This window comes from Bidens hawaiensis, unplaced genomic scaffold (genome assembly GCF_021521415.1).
Source record: "Bidens hawaiensis isolate Kalapana, Puna unplaced genomic scaffold, B.hawaiensis_p1.1 tig00015127_1, whole genome shotgun sequence".
NCBI lineage: Eukaryota > Viridiplantae > Streptophyta > Magnoliopsida > Asterales > Asteraceae > Bidens > Bidens hawaiensis.
Window position 1 is genome coordinate 519,759 of NW_027492341.1, and position 17,823 is coordinate 537,581.

Consider the following 17,823-nt stretch of genomic DNA (forward strand, 5'->3'; position numbering starts at 1 on the left):
CTTTTTTGTCTTTTTCTGGAGACGCCGTTAACTTAAATGTGTATCCATGTCTCCGTCGTTATCATTAACTTTCCGGCGGGCTCTTTAACAACAAATCCATCTCCGAAGATTTAAACTCATCCTCCGTTACGGGCATTAACCACATCGTCCGTTATACAATTACTCCTTCAGTTCATCGTTATATTCACTCCTTCAATCCTCCAGCAACACCCTCTAATGCTCCTTCTAATCTTCTATTACATCTTCAATTTACATGATGATCTGTAGCAAGTTATTATATCAAAATCTTCTCCTATTCAAATCGGCCCTGCTACTTTAGGGTTCTATGTGCTTGTTCATTAACGCTATTATTTTAATACAATTAATTTAAAGTTGTGCTTATTTATAATGAATTGAATGCGTGGAAAATACATTGCATAAAGTTACTCAGATTGAATGTTCCTATTTTATCTTCATGTTTGATTTTCAATCTTCTCATTATGTGTTCAGAATCTACTCATCATTTGGGAGGAATCGTTGAACCTTCTTTGATGGCATTGGCAAGGAAATGCTAACCGTTGCAATTGGTTATACTCCAAATTTGTATGTTATTGCTCCTAATTCTGTTGGTTCATCTTAAGTGTTTTTTATAGCAATTGTATAATATTGGCAAGGAAATGTATTGCTCCTATCCATATCATCTGTCGCAAAATTCTGATTTTATGTTATTTTGATTTCATGCATTTTTAATTTTTTTTTTGTTGAACTATTATTTTTAGTTGGCATTGTAAACTTTGGTGTATTCATAGCTCTTTGGTTTCTTAATTGTTGTTTTGTTGACCAACAAAGATGATATGTTATCGATTTTTGAATTAAATAAATCAAATTATTGGATTTTGTTTATTGATTATGGTTATGTGGCTTAATTGATATTTACTTACTTTTATTTTTATTTTTACTTTATTCTATCATGCCATCACATGTTTGATTAAATTCCTAATTCAGATGTTGGTCAATTTGTAACATCTCGAAATTTCTAAAATAATATTAATTATATTACTTAATATTGGTGGGAAAGTTAACTCGGGTTAGTGGAGAAATAATAAAATAAAGTAGGAGTTATTACGAGCTGGGCTTATGTTGGGTTAAATAATATGGGTAATGGACTTAGAAAGAGAGGAAGATGGACCATGGGCTCAAGCCCATGACCCATAATATATAAACCATAATTAACCCTTAATTCATTCATTTACCACTCATTCCATACACCACCCAAAACACACACTTATCTCTCTCTCATCCTACTTTCTCTATCTAGCCAAAATCACCAAGAAGAAGCGATTCCCGACCCGAGGTAATGATAGTATGTTATTGTAGAGATCCAAACCCGTTAGATCTAGTTGCGAAATGACGAGCCGACACCTTAAACCGTTAAAGTCACGAGATCCGGAAGGAATCGGGTATAAACCGAGCAAAAGATGAGCTTAGGGGTCACCCTAGCTCAGATCTGGATCGAACGGGACGAAAAAACGGTGAAAACGGTGCGAAAATACGTTTTTCCGGTCACCGCCCGTTTTTCCGGCGATGACGGCGCCGGAAAGATGGCGCCAGAAAAGATGTACGAGGTAAAGAGAATGTCAGGGAATATTCTGACATTCTCTGACCTAACCCTAGTTCGTTAGCGGAGACTTAACGAATTAGAAGGTAATTCGTTATGTCATTCGTCAAGGAGGGATAACGAACTAGAAGCAGTCAATAAGCAGTTCGTTAAGCAATTCGTTGAGTGATTTGTTACCCAGTTCGTTATGTTAAGACAAAGAATCAAGTGATTCGTTACTTACCCAATTCGCTAAACTGAGCTAATGAACCAGACTAACGAATCAGATCACAAAAGATAACAAATTAGTTAACGAATCAAGCTTAACTCGTTAAAGAAAATGAGTTAGTGATTTAAATAATAATTTGGAATCCTAATGGAAAATGTGTTAAGACGGTTAATGGAAATAAAATTTTTCCAAGCTGACCTGGCAGCTCGACCCCAGCCAGGGGCTCTGCCCCTTGGACTCTGCTAGGGGTTGCCGCCCCTAGACCCCGCTGCCAGGGGCGCTGACCCGGACCCCCATTCGTTGAGGGTTATAATTAAACTAGAAACACGATATGGGTAGTGATATTTAATTGATACTTGTAATTGTTATACAGTTAGTCGTGCACAACTCAAGAAATGAGTAACTATAAACGGTGAACGTAACCGAGTTCAGGTGAGTTTCTAGCCCAATTTCCTTGCTATGTTTTCGGGGCTGTGTGCATACTCGATGTGATTAGTAAATACACTTACCTTAACTGGTAAGTGTATGCTATATATGATATATGTGGTAGTTATGAATGATTGCTTGTCGATACGTGAACGATCTTCGTATATTGCGCGTACCGTCAGGTTATAAATAAAGATATTAATGTTATATATAGTGTATGGAGTATGTATGAGCATTATGGGTGAAAACTTGTCGGTACATGAACGATCTTCGGATATTGCACGTATTGCCAAGAATAGTGATTGTCTCCTTATATGGATATTAAATAATAAATTATGTATAGAGTTCCCTCTAAGGATAATATATATATTGTGTTCCTCTAATGGAAAGTATAGTGTTCCTCTAATGGAACGCATAGTGTTCCCCTAATGAAAAGCATAGTGTCCCTCTAATGGAAATCATAGTGTTTGATGGTCGGTTAATTTGTATATGTTTTAGTTTGTTTATTATTTAGTTTTAACTGTTTATTCTAGAACTATCGATACTTCATACGTGTTTTATTGGATTTCAGGTCATAGGCGTTAAAGTACTCGGTATGGACCTGTTGTGACACGGAATGAAGACCCGGGATGTCCAGCACAAAACGAGGAAAAGAATGAAGTTTGCTGTAGAAGAGTCCCATCGCGATACGCGATGGGCTTGCTGAAGGTCCCATCGCGGTACGCGATGGGCTTGCTGAAGGTCCCATCTCGGTACGCGATGGGAGATTAAATGATGACCACTTGGTCAATAGCGGTACGCGATATGTAACAAAAGACCCCGTCGCGGTACGCGACGGGAGGTGCAGACGGGATTTTTAGTTTAAATCATATTCTTCATCATTATGAAACCCTAACTCCGTTTTTGAAGAAAATAGGCGATTTCCAGCAGTTCCTATAGGCGATTTCACCCTCCTAGCTCGTATCAAGTCCATATCTATGATCCAATATCATCCGTATTGAAGACTCGATAATGTCGCGGCTCGGCTAATCTCCTAGAATAGCACCCGGGATGTATAGCTTGTAACCTTTTACAGTTTTTCTCATGTGATTAAGAATACTTATGTTTTGTTATTGATGATTAATATATGATTATTGATGTTTGGTATTTCTGAGTTTTCGGTCGGTTTAGGTTTATGTTAGTCTGAACGATCTGTTACCAGTTGCTAGATAATTAGTCATATAACTGTTTGGTTAGATTGAATACGATAAAACATACAATTACCCTTAACTGAGTCACACTGGCAAGGACTGTTTGATAACCAGTGCCGTGTGTGAAGTAACTGTTGATGTCTAAGGTTTTGTCTGATTGATCAGTTTTCAGTTAATCGTTAATAATTAATCTGTTAGGTTGCATGAGATACTGTTGGTTACTTACTTGAATTCTCGGGTGTGATTTGCTTTGTTAACTGTTTGAAATTCGTTTACTTGTTCATTGCTTAGTTTTCTGAATTTACTAAAAATTGCTTGTGTGATCAGAACTAAAAAAATCAATAACATCATAATTAGAAATCTGTTACACGAATACATTTACCACATACTCCTTGTGATACGATACCCTACTTTCTCTAACTGTTTAGAATAATTAGGTTTTTGATTGACTCAAACGACGGTCATCAGTGTTCCTCAAATGGAAAGCATAGTGATTCTTTAATGGATAGTATAGTAAAAGTAATAGTTCCTTTTGTTAGATGTTATGTGGCGTTCCTCTTATGAATATTTATACAAGGCTGCAGTATTAATACGTGTCTTCGAATACGTGTAGAAATGTATGAGAAAGAATTGTATGTTGCCTGATTAACTAGAACTCACTCAGCGTAGCTGACTTTTAGTATGCACGCAAGTGATCGGACTAGAGCTAGTTAATCAGGCACATGGTATGGATTGAACGGCTGTCATATGAAGATGAGAGTATTGATGTTTTGAATATAATGTTTTATGTTATGGTTTTGAAGAAAAGACTGAGGTTTGTATGAAATGATTAAAGTTAACGTTTCCGCGAAAGTTTTTAATTAACTCTGATCTGTAAGAACTGTGTTTATGAGTAAATCCGACGTTAAAGTAGGGCTACCGGGTTCGGGGCCTTACACAATTGTTGTCTAGACTCAAGAGGCTGCAAAATGGTCAGCTGACAAATCCAACACCAACTTTACAAACATTTAAATGATGTTGAAGATCAGTTTATTATTGATGTTAAGTTGGGCTGTGTTGTCACCTTAGTATATTCAAAGCATGCCAATATTCATTTGGATGATGCTAAGCCCAAAGGAGTTGTCAATGAGACTGTAGAACAAATTGCTTATGCTGATCGTATAAAAAATACAGTATTTGTTAGTAGCACCTTTTGGTTTCTATTATTAAATATTTTATGTTGTTTGGTTCAAATGAATAACGGAATGTTTGAGGTTGGATTTAGATTGATCTTGTTGGAGATAGAGATATCACTTTTTTGATTTAGCAGATAAAGGTACAAGGTTGCTTATTTAGTTAATATATCATGCTAACTTTTTACCTTAATGACACTTAAATACATGTTATAAACCGGATGGCTAAACTAACACGTATTTGAATTTGCGAAAGTGGATTTGGATTATATTCTTGAGAAAATAATCGAGCCGATCATGGTGTATATTCCGCTAATTCCGTCACAGTAAGTTGTCTTTCTGAGTTTCGATCGGAATTGACCATTACGCCCCTCAAAGACATGTATGTAAATTATCCGAGCCCAAGTTGGCTCATTTAATTAACCTGACATGAACTTGAGCTTGGATTGTTAGAGTTTTATTTTAAAAGCTCGTGATCGCCCCTTTCTGAGCTGAACCAAAAAAACCATTTTTTAAATCGGCCTGTCTTGACCCAAACTTATTACGACCTAAAGCCATTATGACACGTTACCCCATCTTACCCGGTGGGAATTACAAATAAGAAATGGTTAAAACTTGGTTGTTGAGTCTATGATCAAAATATGTATTACTAAACGGAAAAGGTGTAATTAGAATTACAAAACGTATAGAAACTATAGTCATATTCTGTATTTTTGGTGAGTTTGACTTTTATAGAAGGGTTGAATTTTAAGTCAACCTTGACCAAAAATAAACAAAAGGCAAACGTAATTAATTGTTTGGCTTTATTTTTAGCTGCATATTTGTGTGTGAGTTTCATCATCATCATCATCGTACTCAGTATATCCCACCAATAGCAATGCTATGGTAGGGTCTGAGGAGGGTAAGACGTAGACAGCCTTACCTCTATCCCATAGGGATAGAGAGGCTGCTTCCGGTGAGACCCCCGGCTCGATAGTAGTTTTGCATCAAGCCTTGGACATAAGGCACATAGCACTCAATCATCGGGACACCGGCTGATCGGTGCATGTGCCCTTGTCTTTCGGCTATCAACGCCACCACATGATGCCTGATTAACCTTCCGCCACTTTTAACGTTATTTTCACGTGATTAGTAAAATAACGTCAAAATTAGTGCAATTTTACTTTTGCCCACCCAAGGGTTCACACATATATACATTATATGTGCGCACCGCAAGCAGGGCGTGTGTGTGAGTTTCCAACTCTTAATATATATCCGGCATGATTATACGATAGGAAAAAAAAAACTTTGTTGCATGGAATTTTTTTATATAAATGACCATACCAGTGTGTTATAACATTTGTGCAGAAAGATGCATTCTGTTCAAGGACCATGGTGGAGTTTATAAGAGGTGAAGTCAAGTCTTTCATAGGTATAAATACGATAGATTTACTTGCTCTATATATATAATTAGTAATGCTATTCACTTCATTCCATTCATACAAACTATAATATTTTTCTAAACTAATGTCTTAATTGTGTTTTAGTTATTAAAATAATAATTCATAAAATTAGTTAACTTGTTTTAAAATTTATTATAAAACGCTGTTGACTTTCGGGAAAGATGTAAAATGAGTCAAAGTGGAGATTTGAATTTTGAATAAATCTAATGAGTGGTTGATGAGATATTCGTGGTTGAGCAGGGGTTATTAATCAGTTCACAACATTTATCACAAGAGGTGGCACCAGGTGCGTTTTCTCATTATTTTGTTGGGAGATCCAACATCTCCAACAAACCATATGCACATGCGGCAGCGTGCTTTAGGTATGAGCATATTCGGTACAGGTACCGATTAGGTACCATCGGTACCGAAGTTTTGAGTTTTGGGATTGGTACGGTACCGATATTTCCTGAATTTTTACCTTCAATACTGGTACCGTTCCGGTACCAAGAATTTGTGATATTCTGGGTCGGTATTTTCGTTACCGGTATGGTACCGAGCTCTCCTTAGTGTGCTCGTACTGATAACCCATTACACACCACACCAAACTATATAAACCAATATGAGGGGATAATTCCGCGGCAACGCTTGGGCACTTATGATAGTATCTATAATTATTCAAAGCTTCTAAGGTCAGATGTAAGACAACAATTTTTAAAATGACTTAAGTGACAATGTATTCACAAACAACGAAATAACATGAAATTCAAAACTTTATTGATAAGTGAAAATCTGAATTACATTGAAATTTAAAATGGGTCGGATTTTAAAAATTAACGAATGTTACAGTATTTACATATTTTGGGAATTTCGTCACGAAATTAAAAAAAATAAATACTACACGGAGTTGTTGAAAATTTTAACAAATCTTATATACATGTAAAAAATATCAACGATTTTCGAATGAACCCGAAAAACGCCACACGTGAGAAATATGACAAGGACACTTATATATAGAATGTACCAGCGGCGTATCCACCATGCCCTTATCATACTGCATTTGTCCTGATGTCCAAAATCATTCTACGTTTCGAGTTATTACACATAACCATACTTATTACGACTTCCATGTAAGAACATTGGTAATTACGTGTGCACCAATAATTACTTACATCGTTACATAATCCACATGGTTCATTCTGTTGTGTGGGTTTTAAGTCATAAAAAATAAATAAAACAAACTCTGGAATATCATTATAAATAGGAAAATTGGTTTTTATTGGTCCCAAATATTGGCTTTTGGTCATTGCCGGTCCCAACTAACGAATTGATCACTGATGGTCCCAACTTTTAATGTATTTGTTCCTAACGGTTCGCGGCTAACAGAATCCTAACGCCGTTAGTTTCAGGTCGCCGGAAAAACGTTTTTGACCGGAAAAGTCAATTTTTTTGCTAGAAAACACCACCTGAACACCGCCACCACCACCAATTGACTCACCACCAACCAACCACCATCACTTAAGCACCATCAACTGATTCCGACGATGATTCTAGGGTTCCGGCGACCTCAAAAATTGGGGCTTTTACTAGAAAAAGGTTTCTAAAGGTACGATACAAAGTTACAATGATGTTTGGGACAAAATTGTTGAGTTTTCGGGATAAATTGTGTGTTTTCCGGCCAAAAACGTTTTTCCGGCGACCTGAAACTAACGACGTTAGAATTCTGTTAGTCGCGGACCGTTAGGAACAAATACGTTAAAAGTTGGGACCGTCAGCAGCCAATTCGTTAGTTGGGACCGGCAGCGACCAAAAGACGATAGTTGAGACCAATAAAAACCAATTTTCCTTATAAATATATCAAAACTTTGAAATGAAGAATAATGATCTATCAAAGTCAAAACTAACAAAATAAATAAATGAAACTCTTGAGGTTAAGGATATGGCGAGAACGTTGGAAAGACAAAAGATAATTACGTCGGACGACAGAAAAAATTACGTCGGACGATCGAAAAACTTCGTTTTTCATTGAAAGACCAGACACCATAACACGTGTCAAAATTTTAGTGGCCAATCTAATCTGTTGGACCAGTTCTTGTTTACATCGGATCAATTCTTTCAAAACCATAACTAAATTTGAAAAATGTTAGTAAAAAATGACTACTTAATAAATTTTTCCTTTTCTTTTTCCATCAATTTAAAAAAAAAGATGTAGGTTTCACACTCCTTATTCATAACACTTTTATTATGAAATGTTTGGGTTTGCTTTTTTGCTTTTTAAAAGGCAAAGACATTTTTTAAAGTTTCGGTTTAAGGCTTTTAGATGAATTTCGTCAAATACATTTTGTTTATTAAAAAGTAAATAAGCAAATAAAAAAGTTAAAAAAGCTCACCCATACACCTCCTTAATTAAAATAGTATAAAATGATTTTTATTTTCAGGGGATTGGAATAATATTAAATATTGGTTTAAATCAGTGTTGTAAAAGTCGGATTCCAAAGCCTTGGAATCAGTGATTCCAAGGTCCTCGGACATCAACCTTGTTGTCTTTTCCCAACTCTGCCACCATTACCCGCCGTCGGAGTACTCGGGATTACTCGGCCTCCAAGGTCAACTCGGCCACCAATTTTTATTTTTTTAGTAAAAAGTTAAATATAACAACAAAACATGAATTTTTTTTTATTATCTTGTTTTTCTTAATATGAATTATGCTTATTTTTTTAATATATCCAATAACTATTTTTTATTATATTTATTATGTTCGGGTATAAGCCAAGTTTTTCCAAATACTCCGAGTACTTCCTACAAGACACTCAACCACATAGGAAGTTTTACACCACTTATTTAAATAAACATGTAGGTTGAGAGTTGTAGTTATATAATGGAACCAATCGACCAAACAAATGAAATATATAACCTTATATGTTATGACATAAGGATTGGAACCAAAAACATGCATATAATTTAGTAATTTACTATTTCCTTCAACCAAACAATCAAACCCTTTAATTTTAATCATCATACATAACTCATATACGATGTTGTTGTAGTTGCAACAGCCTAGAGTAAGCCCCATCGGGTCGGCTCACTAGCTCACCATGGCTACCCTGTTCCACGATCCGCCCATCTTGGACCACACCGATACTATCGACCCTTCGGATGGTCGATAATCGGTGAGCCACTAGGACCGTGGTTCGACCCCTCATTAGCCTTTCAAGTGCCTCTTGAAGCACACATTCTGATTCAGCATCTAGTGCGCTAGTTGCTTCATCTAATAATAATATTGTTGGATTTTTCAAAACTGCTCGGGCTATCGCAATTCTTTGTTTTTGTCCACCTGAGAGTTGAACCCCACGTTCCCCAACCGGAGTTTTATATCCTTCTGACAAGCTGCTTACAAATGTATGCACGTTTGCCGCTGTTGCGGCAGCAATAATCTCCGCCTCAGTCGCCCCATCTTTCCCATACGCGATGTTTTCCATAATGCTCGTAGCAAAGAGCGCGGGTTCTTGTTGGACCAAACCGATTTTCAACCGAAGTGACTTTAGGTTCAACCGTCTAATATCTTTCCCATCAACCATAACTTTCCCAGCCTTCGGGTCATAAAACCGCTCGATTAACGCAATAACCGAGCTTTTGCCAGAGCCACTTGCTCCAACCAGAGCCTGGCTCTGGCCTGCCCGTATTCTAAGACAAAAGTCTTTGAACACGGGCACGTCAGGTCTTGACGGGTACGAAAAGTCAACCCGACGAAGCTCGATCTCGCCCCGGATCGTTTCAACCGGGTCGGCGTCATGATCATCCGGGTCAATCCGCGTTGACCTGTCAAGGATTGAGAAGACCGACCCGATGGCGTCCCCGCCCCGAATAATTTCCGGGGCGAGGCTAACGGTTTCCGCAACCGAGTTGGCCGTAATGACCAAAACTATAAACACTTTGATGACTTTGGAGAAGGTTGAGAGGCCTTTGGTAACAAGGTGTGCACCGTACCATAGGATTAAGGCTTCGGATGCATATAGGGCTAGTTGGGAGATACCGAAGAGTATGCCGGAAAGTTGACTCCGGCGAAGGCTTTGACTTTGGGGAAGACGGAGTTGATCGGAGAATAATGAGAGGATTTTGTCTTGGGCGTTGAAGGCTGCGACAGTTCGGATGTTGCTTACACCTTCTCCGGCGATCATGCTGGTTTTCGCGTGTGCTTTCGCGGTGTCTCCGGCGAAACCTTTGAGAGAAAGTTGCTGTAAAATAAAAAAAATGATCATGTTATTATTTTCATGCAATGGTTAATAATATGAATTATTCGATTTGGTTAATGAATTGCAGTTGTTTGAGGAATTATATATAGAAAATAAGTAATTGATCTCATACACATTAACGAAGATCAAAACCGAATTATTATATAATTTTAAGAACACATAATGATATAGTATTTGTTGTTAAAAACTTGAAATTATCAACAATATACAATTATTAGAAGTGAGGTTGAGTATATATTTGATAATATTTGATATGTCATGTTAGTTTTTTTGGTAAGTTTAAGATCGGGCCTCATGTAATTGTATCATAAATGGGTGTATAGCCATGACTTGCAAACTTGCCCGGTAAGGGGTATCGGGTACCGGAAGGGCATAAAAACTAGTGTACAATCAAATATGAAACCTGAAATATAATAACTTATATTGGACCATTTTAAGAAGATTGTGTAAGAGATTTTATGTTGTATACACACTTTGTGTGTGTTAGCACCTGGCCTTTTCTATGTTGTCATACTCATACCAGTCGTAGATCTCAAACAGGTTATGCGGGGTGTTTCAGCATATCCTACCCTCACTGGTCTAAAGTGAGGAGTGGTTAAAAGTAACTATCGATGTTGGTCTCACTCTCATGCATGGTCTGGGCTGGGGCCATGAAGTAAATGAGTAGTAGGTGAGAAAACGACACATATATCTATCTAATATTCACTCCTACGTACTGTCACACAAGAAAGAAGTGGAGTATTCAAACCCAATCACTTGGACAACACACTCTCCCATGGAGTGTGAATGCATGACCAAACAACAACAACAGGTTGGGACACTAAATAATGGTTCTGACAGGAAGAGTTGACTGTGGAAACCACCACATAGAGATCGCATCGTTCACAGGCTAAATAAGAATCTCTGTCACTTACACCCATCACTGTCTCGTGTCTTGATCATTATGTTAAAGTTTGTATTATTTTCTACAAATCATATATACTTTATAGAAGTAAGAGAATATATTATATATACAAGTCAAGTCAGTGGGTATGGTGCGAGTAACGGGAAAGTATGAACCCGAACCACATGCACGATCCCGGGTATCTAAAATTTAAATTGATACATGGTGGTCTTTAAAATATTTTAAAATTAATAATACATTGAGAACGGTGATATATTTGATTTTCTTTTTTTCTTTTTTGAACGACAAAGCAGATTAAATTAGAAAGCAAGGAGCCTCCGCTAGGAGCCGGAGGGAATAAACAGACTACAAACCAAAAAAAAAAGAAAAGAAAAATACAAGCAAACACCAAAAAAAAAAAAAACTACTCAAGCTAAGAACGGTAATATATTTGATGAGAAAGTGATTCAATAATCAATAGTTAGCATTGCTACTTGAACCGGCATGACACTAAAACATGGCGAAACGTCTCAAAATTTTGAAAGACACAACTTGTGCTACTAGTAATATTATGGAACCCATAACTTGGCCCAGCTGTCAAGACCGAAATTCCACCGGTTTGGTTCGACTTTCACAAGACATCTAATGTAATCCTTTGAGGCATTTAGAAATTTATCTTCTTTTATTTGAGAATTATCTCTCTGTTTCTTTATTTCTTGTTTCGATCAAGATTATGTTACTCAAAATCAAGATCATCAAATTTGATGCTCTTTTTAAATGTAACAATATATAATATTGTAACTGGTGGTGAAAATGTATTTACCTGAGCAAAATGGGCCAGGACAAGAAGGGGAAAAGTGGCAAGAATGAGAAGCGAGACCCTCCATTCCACAATGAAAGCAACCACAAATGAAGTCAGAAGAGATGTCATATTCTGTAAAATAACAGATATCCGCTCGGCTATAGCTGATTTCACATCTGCAGCGTCTGTTGCTAGACGGGCTGCAACTAGACTAGAGTTGTGCTCCTCTTCATCAAACCATCCAACTTCGTTCCTCAAAATCGCTACAAAATATCACAACTTTTTAAAAACTAATAAAAATCCACGACAAGGGTAATTTGGTCATTTCACACAGATGTATACCTGAAAGCATCATCCTCCTTACTCTTGTAGTGAGGTTCTCTCCCATGATACTAAAGAAGTAATGCTGGATTAAGTAAGCGACGACCGCATACAAACCCGCTCCAACATAAATGAAAACATACTCTTTGGTCTTTCTCTCCATTTTAGCTGGGTTATTGAAGTAAAACACTTCAATCATATTACTCATCACAATGGCAAAAGTTGGACCGATGAATCCAGACAGAATTGATCCAATGGCTCCCATTAACGAATAAGGCCACTCGGGAGCGTTCATTTTCAACAGACGAAAGAAATACCCGCTCGGAGCTGGATTTTTTCTATCAGTTTCAGCATTCGATATCATTTCAATACGCCCATCTGCACCGGTACTATACTGATAACTTAAATTCCTCAAGCTTCCAGATCTTAAACTAAGAGACTTTGTAGACAACGAGTTGCTCAAACGTGACGATCGCGCCCTGTGAGTTGACGGGTTAGAAAAGTCCCGGTTTCCCGCCATTTCTTGAAACCTGATTAACGAAGCGTATGCTCCCGGTTTTGAAATCAGTTCTTCGTGTGTACCCGCTTCAATAATCTGTCCTTGTTGAATAACCGCTATCGAGTCAACGTTTCTTATGGTGGACAACCGATGTGCAACCACAACGGTTGTCCTTCCGACCATTAACCGATCAAGGGCTTCCTGAACAATGCTCTCAGAGCCCGAATCAAGGGCGCTGGTGGCCTCGTCAAGGAGGAGGATTTTCGGGTTTTTCAACATTGCTCTAGCGATTGCGATTCTTTGTTTTTGACCACCGGATAGCTGGACCCCGCGCTCACCCACCTGCGTGTTGTAGCCGTTAGGAAGCAAAGTAATGAAGCTGTGAGCATTGGCAGCAGATGCTGCAGCCTCCACTTCAGCTGTAGTTGCATCTGGTTTTCCATAAAGTATGTTTTCGAGAATCGTGGTGGCGAAGAGTGCGGGTTCTTGGTTCACTAAACCAATTTGATCGCGCAACCATTTTAATTGCAGTGTCTTTATATCCACATTGTCTATCAATATTTGCCCTGCATAAGTATATCACATTAAAACCCCTTAAGCTCATAACATCAATAAAAAAAACTAGAAATATGAGTAATTATTTACCTTGATTAGGGTCATAAAACCTTTCTATAAGAGAAACAACAGTGCTTTTACCCGACCCGCTACCACCAACAACCGCGATTGTCTTTCCAGCAGGGAAGAAAATAGAGAAATTTCTGAATATAAAAACATCTGGCCTTGAAGGGTAGCTGAAAGATACATCCTTGAACTCGATATTGCCGTTGACCTCGGTCAAACACTTCCCATCTGTTGAATCTTGAACTATAGTTGGTTTTTGATTAATAATTTCCATTAACTTATATCCAGCAGCTTTGCCTTTGCTAAATGCTCCAAGATTTGAAAAAGACTGACCCAAACTCCTGTTATGAATAATGATCCACTTGTATTGATCAAACTTTGAATAAACGGTTAATTCGGTTTGTGAATTTAGAAAAGCTGAGAAAAACTTACATGCCACCAACAATGGCGGAGAAAATGGCGGTAAATGCTTTCCCGCCATCCGTTTGACCGTTTCTTATAAACACACCAGCATACCAGAACACAAGTGCCCATGACATGCATGCAATTCCATATGTGCATCCCAGTCCCAAACCCTTAGCCATACCGGCCTTGTACCCGAGCTTAAGCGTGTGCTGTATTGCATCTGAATACGAGTCCAACGCCTTTGTCTCGCCCACGTACGAATACACGGTCCTTACTTGTGCAATAGCCTATTAATATTTAAAAGATAATTATCTTTAGCTTGCAGTAATAAAATGACTAGTTGAGTCATATTGTTTACCATGTACATGTATATCAGTATATGATAATATTAATAGTTGATTAATACCACACTAAGGAAACACAAGAGATGTAAAGTGAAAGGGTAAAACTAAAGTAACATATGTAACGCATGCTGTATAGTATATGATCACAAAGTCTTTGATACTACTTTAGTAGCATTGGTGTCCATAAAGTAAATGATTAATTATTCAACATAGACAAAGTTTAGGGGATACCATATATGAAGTTTGTGTATTATTACATTATTTTTTCATTAATAAAATTTGCCAGAGTATCGCCCTCTTTTAGTTTTTACATGATATGCGTCACCTGTTCGGCAATGATGCCAGCATTGGCATAGGATTCACGGCTCTTTGAAGTGAGGCCGGTAAGAGTGTATGCGTATAAGCCACCAGCAAAGGCGATTCCCGGAATAATTGCAATGCTCAGGAGAGCTAGCCTCCATGCGGACACAAAACCGACCACCAATCCAGCCAAAAATGTGGAGAGATAATGGATGAAGTTTCCCACCTAATCAAAGTAAATCTTCATTTCTATGGAGATCAATGATTTGAAGTTTATTAATTTAACAAAAATTAACTTGGTTAAAGATGCATAAAAGTTATCAAATAACAAAATTGTCTCAAATTGATAAAAAGGGAGCAGGTGTAATAAAGGTAAAAGATACAACAAAAAGCTTTTGGTTTACCAACAGACAATCTTCTTGTACAAGGAAAAAATAAAACTAAAGTAGGGGTGTAAATAATAATAATAATTATTGGAATAAATAACTAAAAACTACTGTATACTATGTTATATATATAATTTATATTCATAAATAAATAAATATAAATACAAATATAAAAATAAAGTGATAATATAATTATTAAATAATAAGCAAGTCGAGTCATACTGAGTTTGAGCTCGTCTACGTATGTTTTGAGCTCGACTCATTTCGATCTTTATTTATATAACACAAGCACGGACCATGAACAGTTTTTCTAAGTAGACTGGTGCTCACCAAATATAATTATTTTATCAATTTATTTATATGCATTTATCAATTTATTTATATGCATTTATAACTATAATATTTATGTATACATAATATAGATTATTTATTATTTTCTCATAGTTTTATATATATTAAAAACACTCACTTGTTTAAGTTCGTCGGTTTATTTGAGCTCGATAAATGTAGTTTGGGAGTTTGGGCTAGCTTAATTTAGACGAATTTTTTTTTAAAGTGGTGTTTATTTGGTAAAAAAAAGAAAAACAGGGAATTAAAAAAAAAAAAGGGAAATGGTGTATATGTTTGTGCAACCGGCGGATTAGAAAGAAAATGAAGTTGGATTTGCCATTGGCAGGAGCGGATCCATCACTGGACCTATTTCTCCCCTGCCAATGGCGGATTAGGACCTATTTTTTGGGTAGTACAGTATTTCATATCCCTATGCTATCTATGACTCTTGATGAACCAGTTGCACGAATAATCAACCCCTGTCAACCTCTTCTCTCTTCCGCCGACCCGACCTCCTTCACGGTTCACACTAATACAAAAACACCATATTGAACCCTGAAACACTTAACTTCCTTTTCCTTTCTTCTTCATCATTCAATTCTCTCTTATAATTAGCTTATTTCCTTAATAAAAATGGGCAAATCTGGAGTTGCAGCTGGAGATTTGTCAGTGCTTTTGGCTCAAAACTTTGATGTGCTTGCTGGGTATTCATTATTACTAACTTTATGATTATATATATATTTAACTATTTAAGCTGATATATATTTGTTCACATATATGTTACTCAAATTTGCAGGCCTGTAATTAGTTTGGCCTACCCTCTGTAAGTTCAATTGATCCATGGACTTATCTTAATCCGTCATTGGCAGGGGAGAAATAGGTCCAATGATGGATCCGCTCCTGCCAATAGCAAATCCAACTCCATTTTCTTCCTAATCCGCTGGTGGCACAAACAGATACACCATTTCCCTTTTCTTTTTTTTTGACTTCCCTGTTTTCCTATTTTTTTTACCAAATAAACACCACTTTAAAAAAAATTCTAATTTAGACTGAACTAGTTTAAAATCGACTCAATTTGACCTTTTTTTTAACTCTAGTATGCTAACTTGCGCCAGTCAAATTCCATTGGACCCACATCCCGGACATTAAAGGACCAACAAGATGTGATGATTCGTGAAACATTTAATACCCAAAAACAGAAATATTATGTTACATTACCTTCTCACTGATGGCGTCTTGAACAAGAAGTGTGTCCGTAGAGATGCTGAAAACAATATCGCCCGTTCTCGCATCCGTATCATAAAACCCGACGTCCTGTTTCAAAACCGCTTCTAAGTACCTCTTCCTCAACGCGCTCACTTGTCGCTCTCCGGTATACATCCAACATCCAATCTCTGTCATTTCGTTACTTCATTTTATTTTATTTTCATTGACATAAAGCTATAAAATTTTTAATGTGATAGGAGATGAAAATGTGTGTGAACATGAAAATATTATTCGAAATATTGACAAGTGCGTGACGAAAAGGACAAAGGATATCAAGGAACCACGTGCAACTACTGATCCTAAGTGAACTGGCTAAAATAAGCGTTTTTCTAAATATTAAACCATTGAAAGCAATAATTCATGAAACCAGACTGAACTTACTTCTAGTCAAACAAATATAAATATAAATATAAATATAAATACATATAGAGAGAGAGAGAGATTAACGGATCAAGTTTAGCTTCTCACCTGCGTAAGACGATACGCACACAACCAATCCGAGATATACGAAGTACAAAGCGTACTGCATTAATCACCAGAAACACAAGCTCAATACAAATAGATTTAACATGTTAAATGTACAAATAACTAGAGTAATTTTTTTTAATGTGAATAATCTAGTTCAAAACAACAGAATAATAATTACTTTAGTTATTTCTTATTTGTATGTTTATCAGGTTAATTTACTTTGTACCGAAATAAACCAGCTAAACGCTGATGATGGTGATAATAGCAAAAAAGATAACGAATAACCTTAGAGACTTCATGAGTCATAATACTCAAATCAGACTGGTTTTTTCCAAACCCATTAATCATCTGACCGAACAATAAGAAGAACGACGGCATTGAAGATCCATGAACAATAGCACCAATGCTACCGAGGGTCATGAGAGCATAATCAAACTTGTCAGCAAACAAGAACAGCTTGTAAAACGGCAGCGTTTGCTCTTTTTTCTTCTCTGCCGGTGCCGGCATTGGCTTGTTTGTTTCCGGTGTATCGGTCATTTTGAAAAGCAGTTGTTTCTTTTATATAATGGAAGATTGTATGAAGGGTTTTATAAAGCCATTAACTGACTGGACTGGTGGTCAAACGAGAGAGAGAAAAGGGGGTTTTGAGGGTGTGAAGAGAATGTGGAGTTGGGTTATATAAAAACAAGAGGGGTATGCAGCAGTGGTTCACTTTTGGTGTGAAGTGAAATGAAGGGAGGAAAAAAAAACAAATGTTTGTTATCAAGCAATTGTTTGTTAAAAAGGTTTTTTGTTTTCAAGCAAAACAAAAATTTATGTGTGTTAATGGATGATGACGGGGTAGTCCAAGAAAATAATAAAATGGCTAAAACACATTAACGTTAAAAGGGTTAAAAGGTTAAAGGCTTTGTTTCCCGCCCAAATTTATGTA

The 17,823-nt window shown here is 36.9% G+C and overlaps 1 protein-coding gene across 1 annotated transcript; it reads right to left on the reverse strand.

The window, feature by feature from the left end:
- Positions 1-8,999: 8,999 nt before the first annotated feature.
- LOC143548451 (ABC transporter B family member 19-like) lies at positions 9,000-17,429 on the reverse strand. The gene is made up of 9 exons (XM_077039616.1): positions 17,178-17,429; positions 16,893-16,947; positions 16,377-16,552; positions 14,468-14,668; positions 13,826-14,085; positions 13,418-13,734; positions 12,295-13,338; positions 11,974-12,215; positions 9,000-10,249 (listed from the first exon to the last, which is right to left on the reverse strand). Exons 1-9 carry the CDS (start codon positions 17,427-17,429, stop codon positions 9,041-9,043), a joined length of 3,756 nt encoding a protein of 1,251 aa, XP_076895731.1. The 3' UTR covers positions 9,000-9,040.
- Positions 17,430-17,823: the final 394 nt, after the last annotated feature.

Bases quoted from the DNA above. Each gene is read 5' to 3' on its own strand.
- LOC143548451 (XM_077039616.1), bottom strand. From the start codon at position 17,429: ATGACCGATACACCGGAAACAAACAAGCCAATGCCGGCACCGGCAGAG. The intron at 14,669-16,376 runs GTAATGTAACAT...TACTTTGATTAG, and splicing joins AAGACGCCATCAGTGAGAAG to GTGGGAAACTTCATCCATTA. The intron at 10,250-11,973 runs GTAAATACATTT...TTTATTTTACAG, and splicing joins TCCTGGCCCATTTTGCTCAG to CAACTTTCTCTCAAAGGTTT.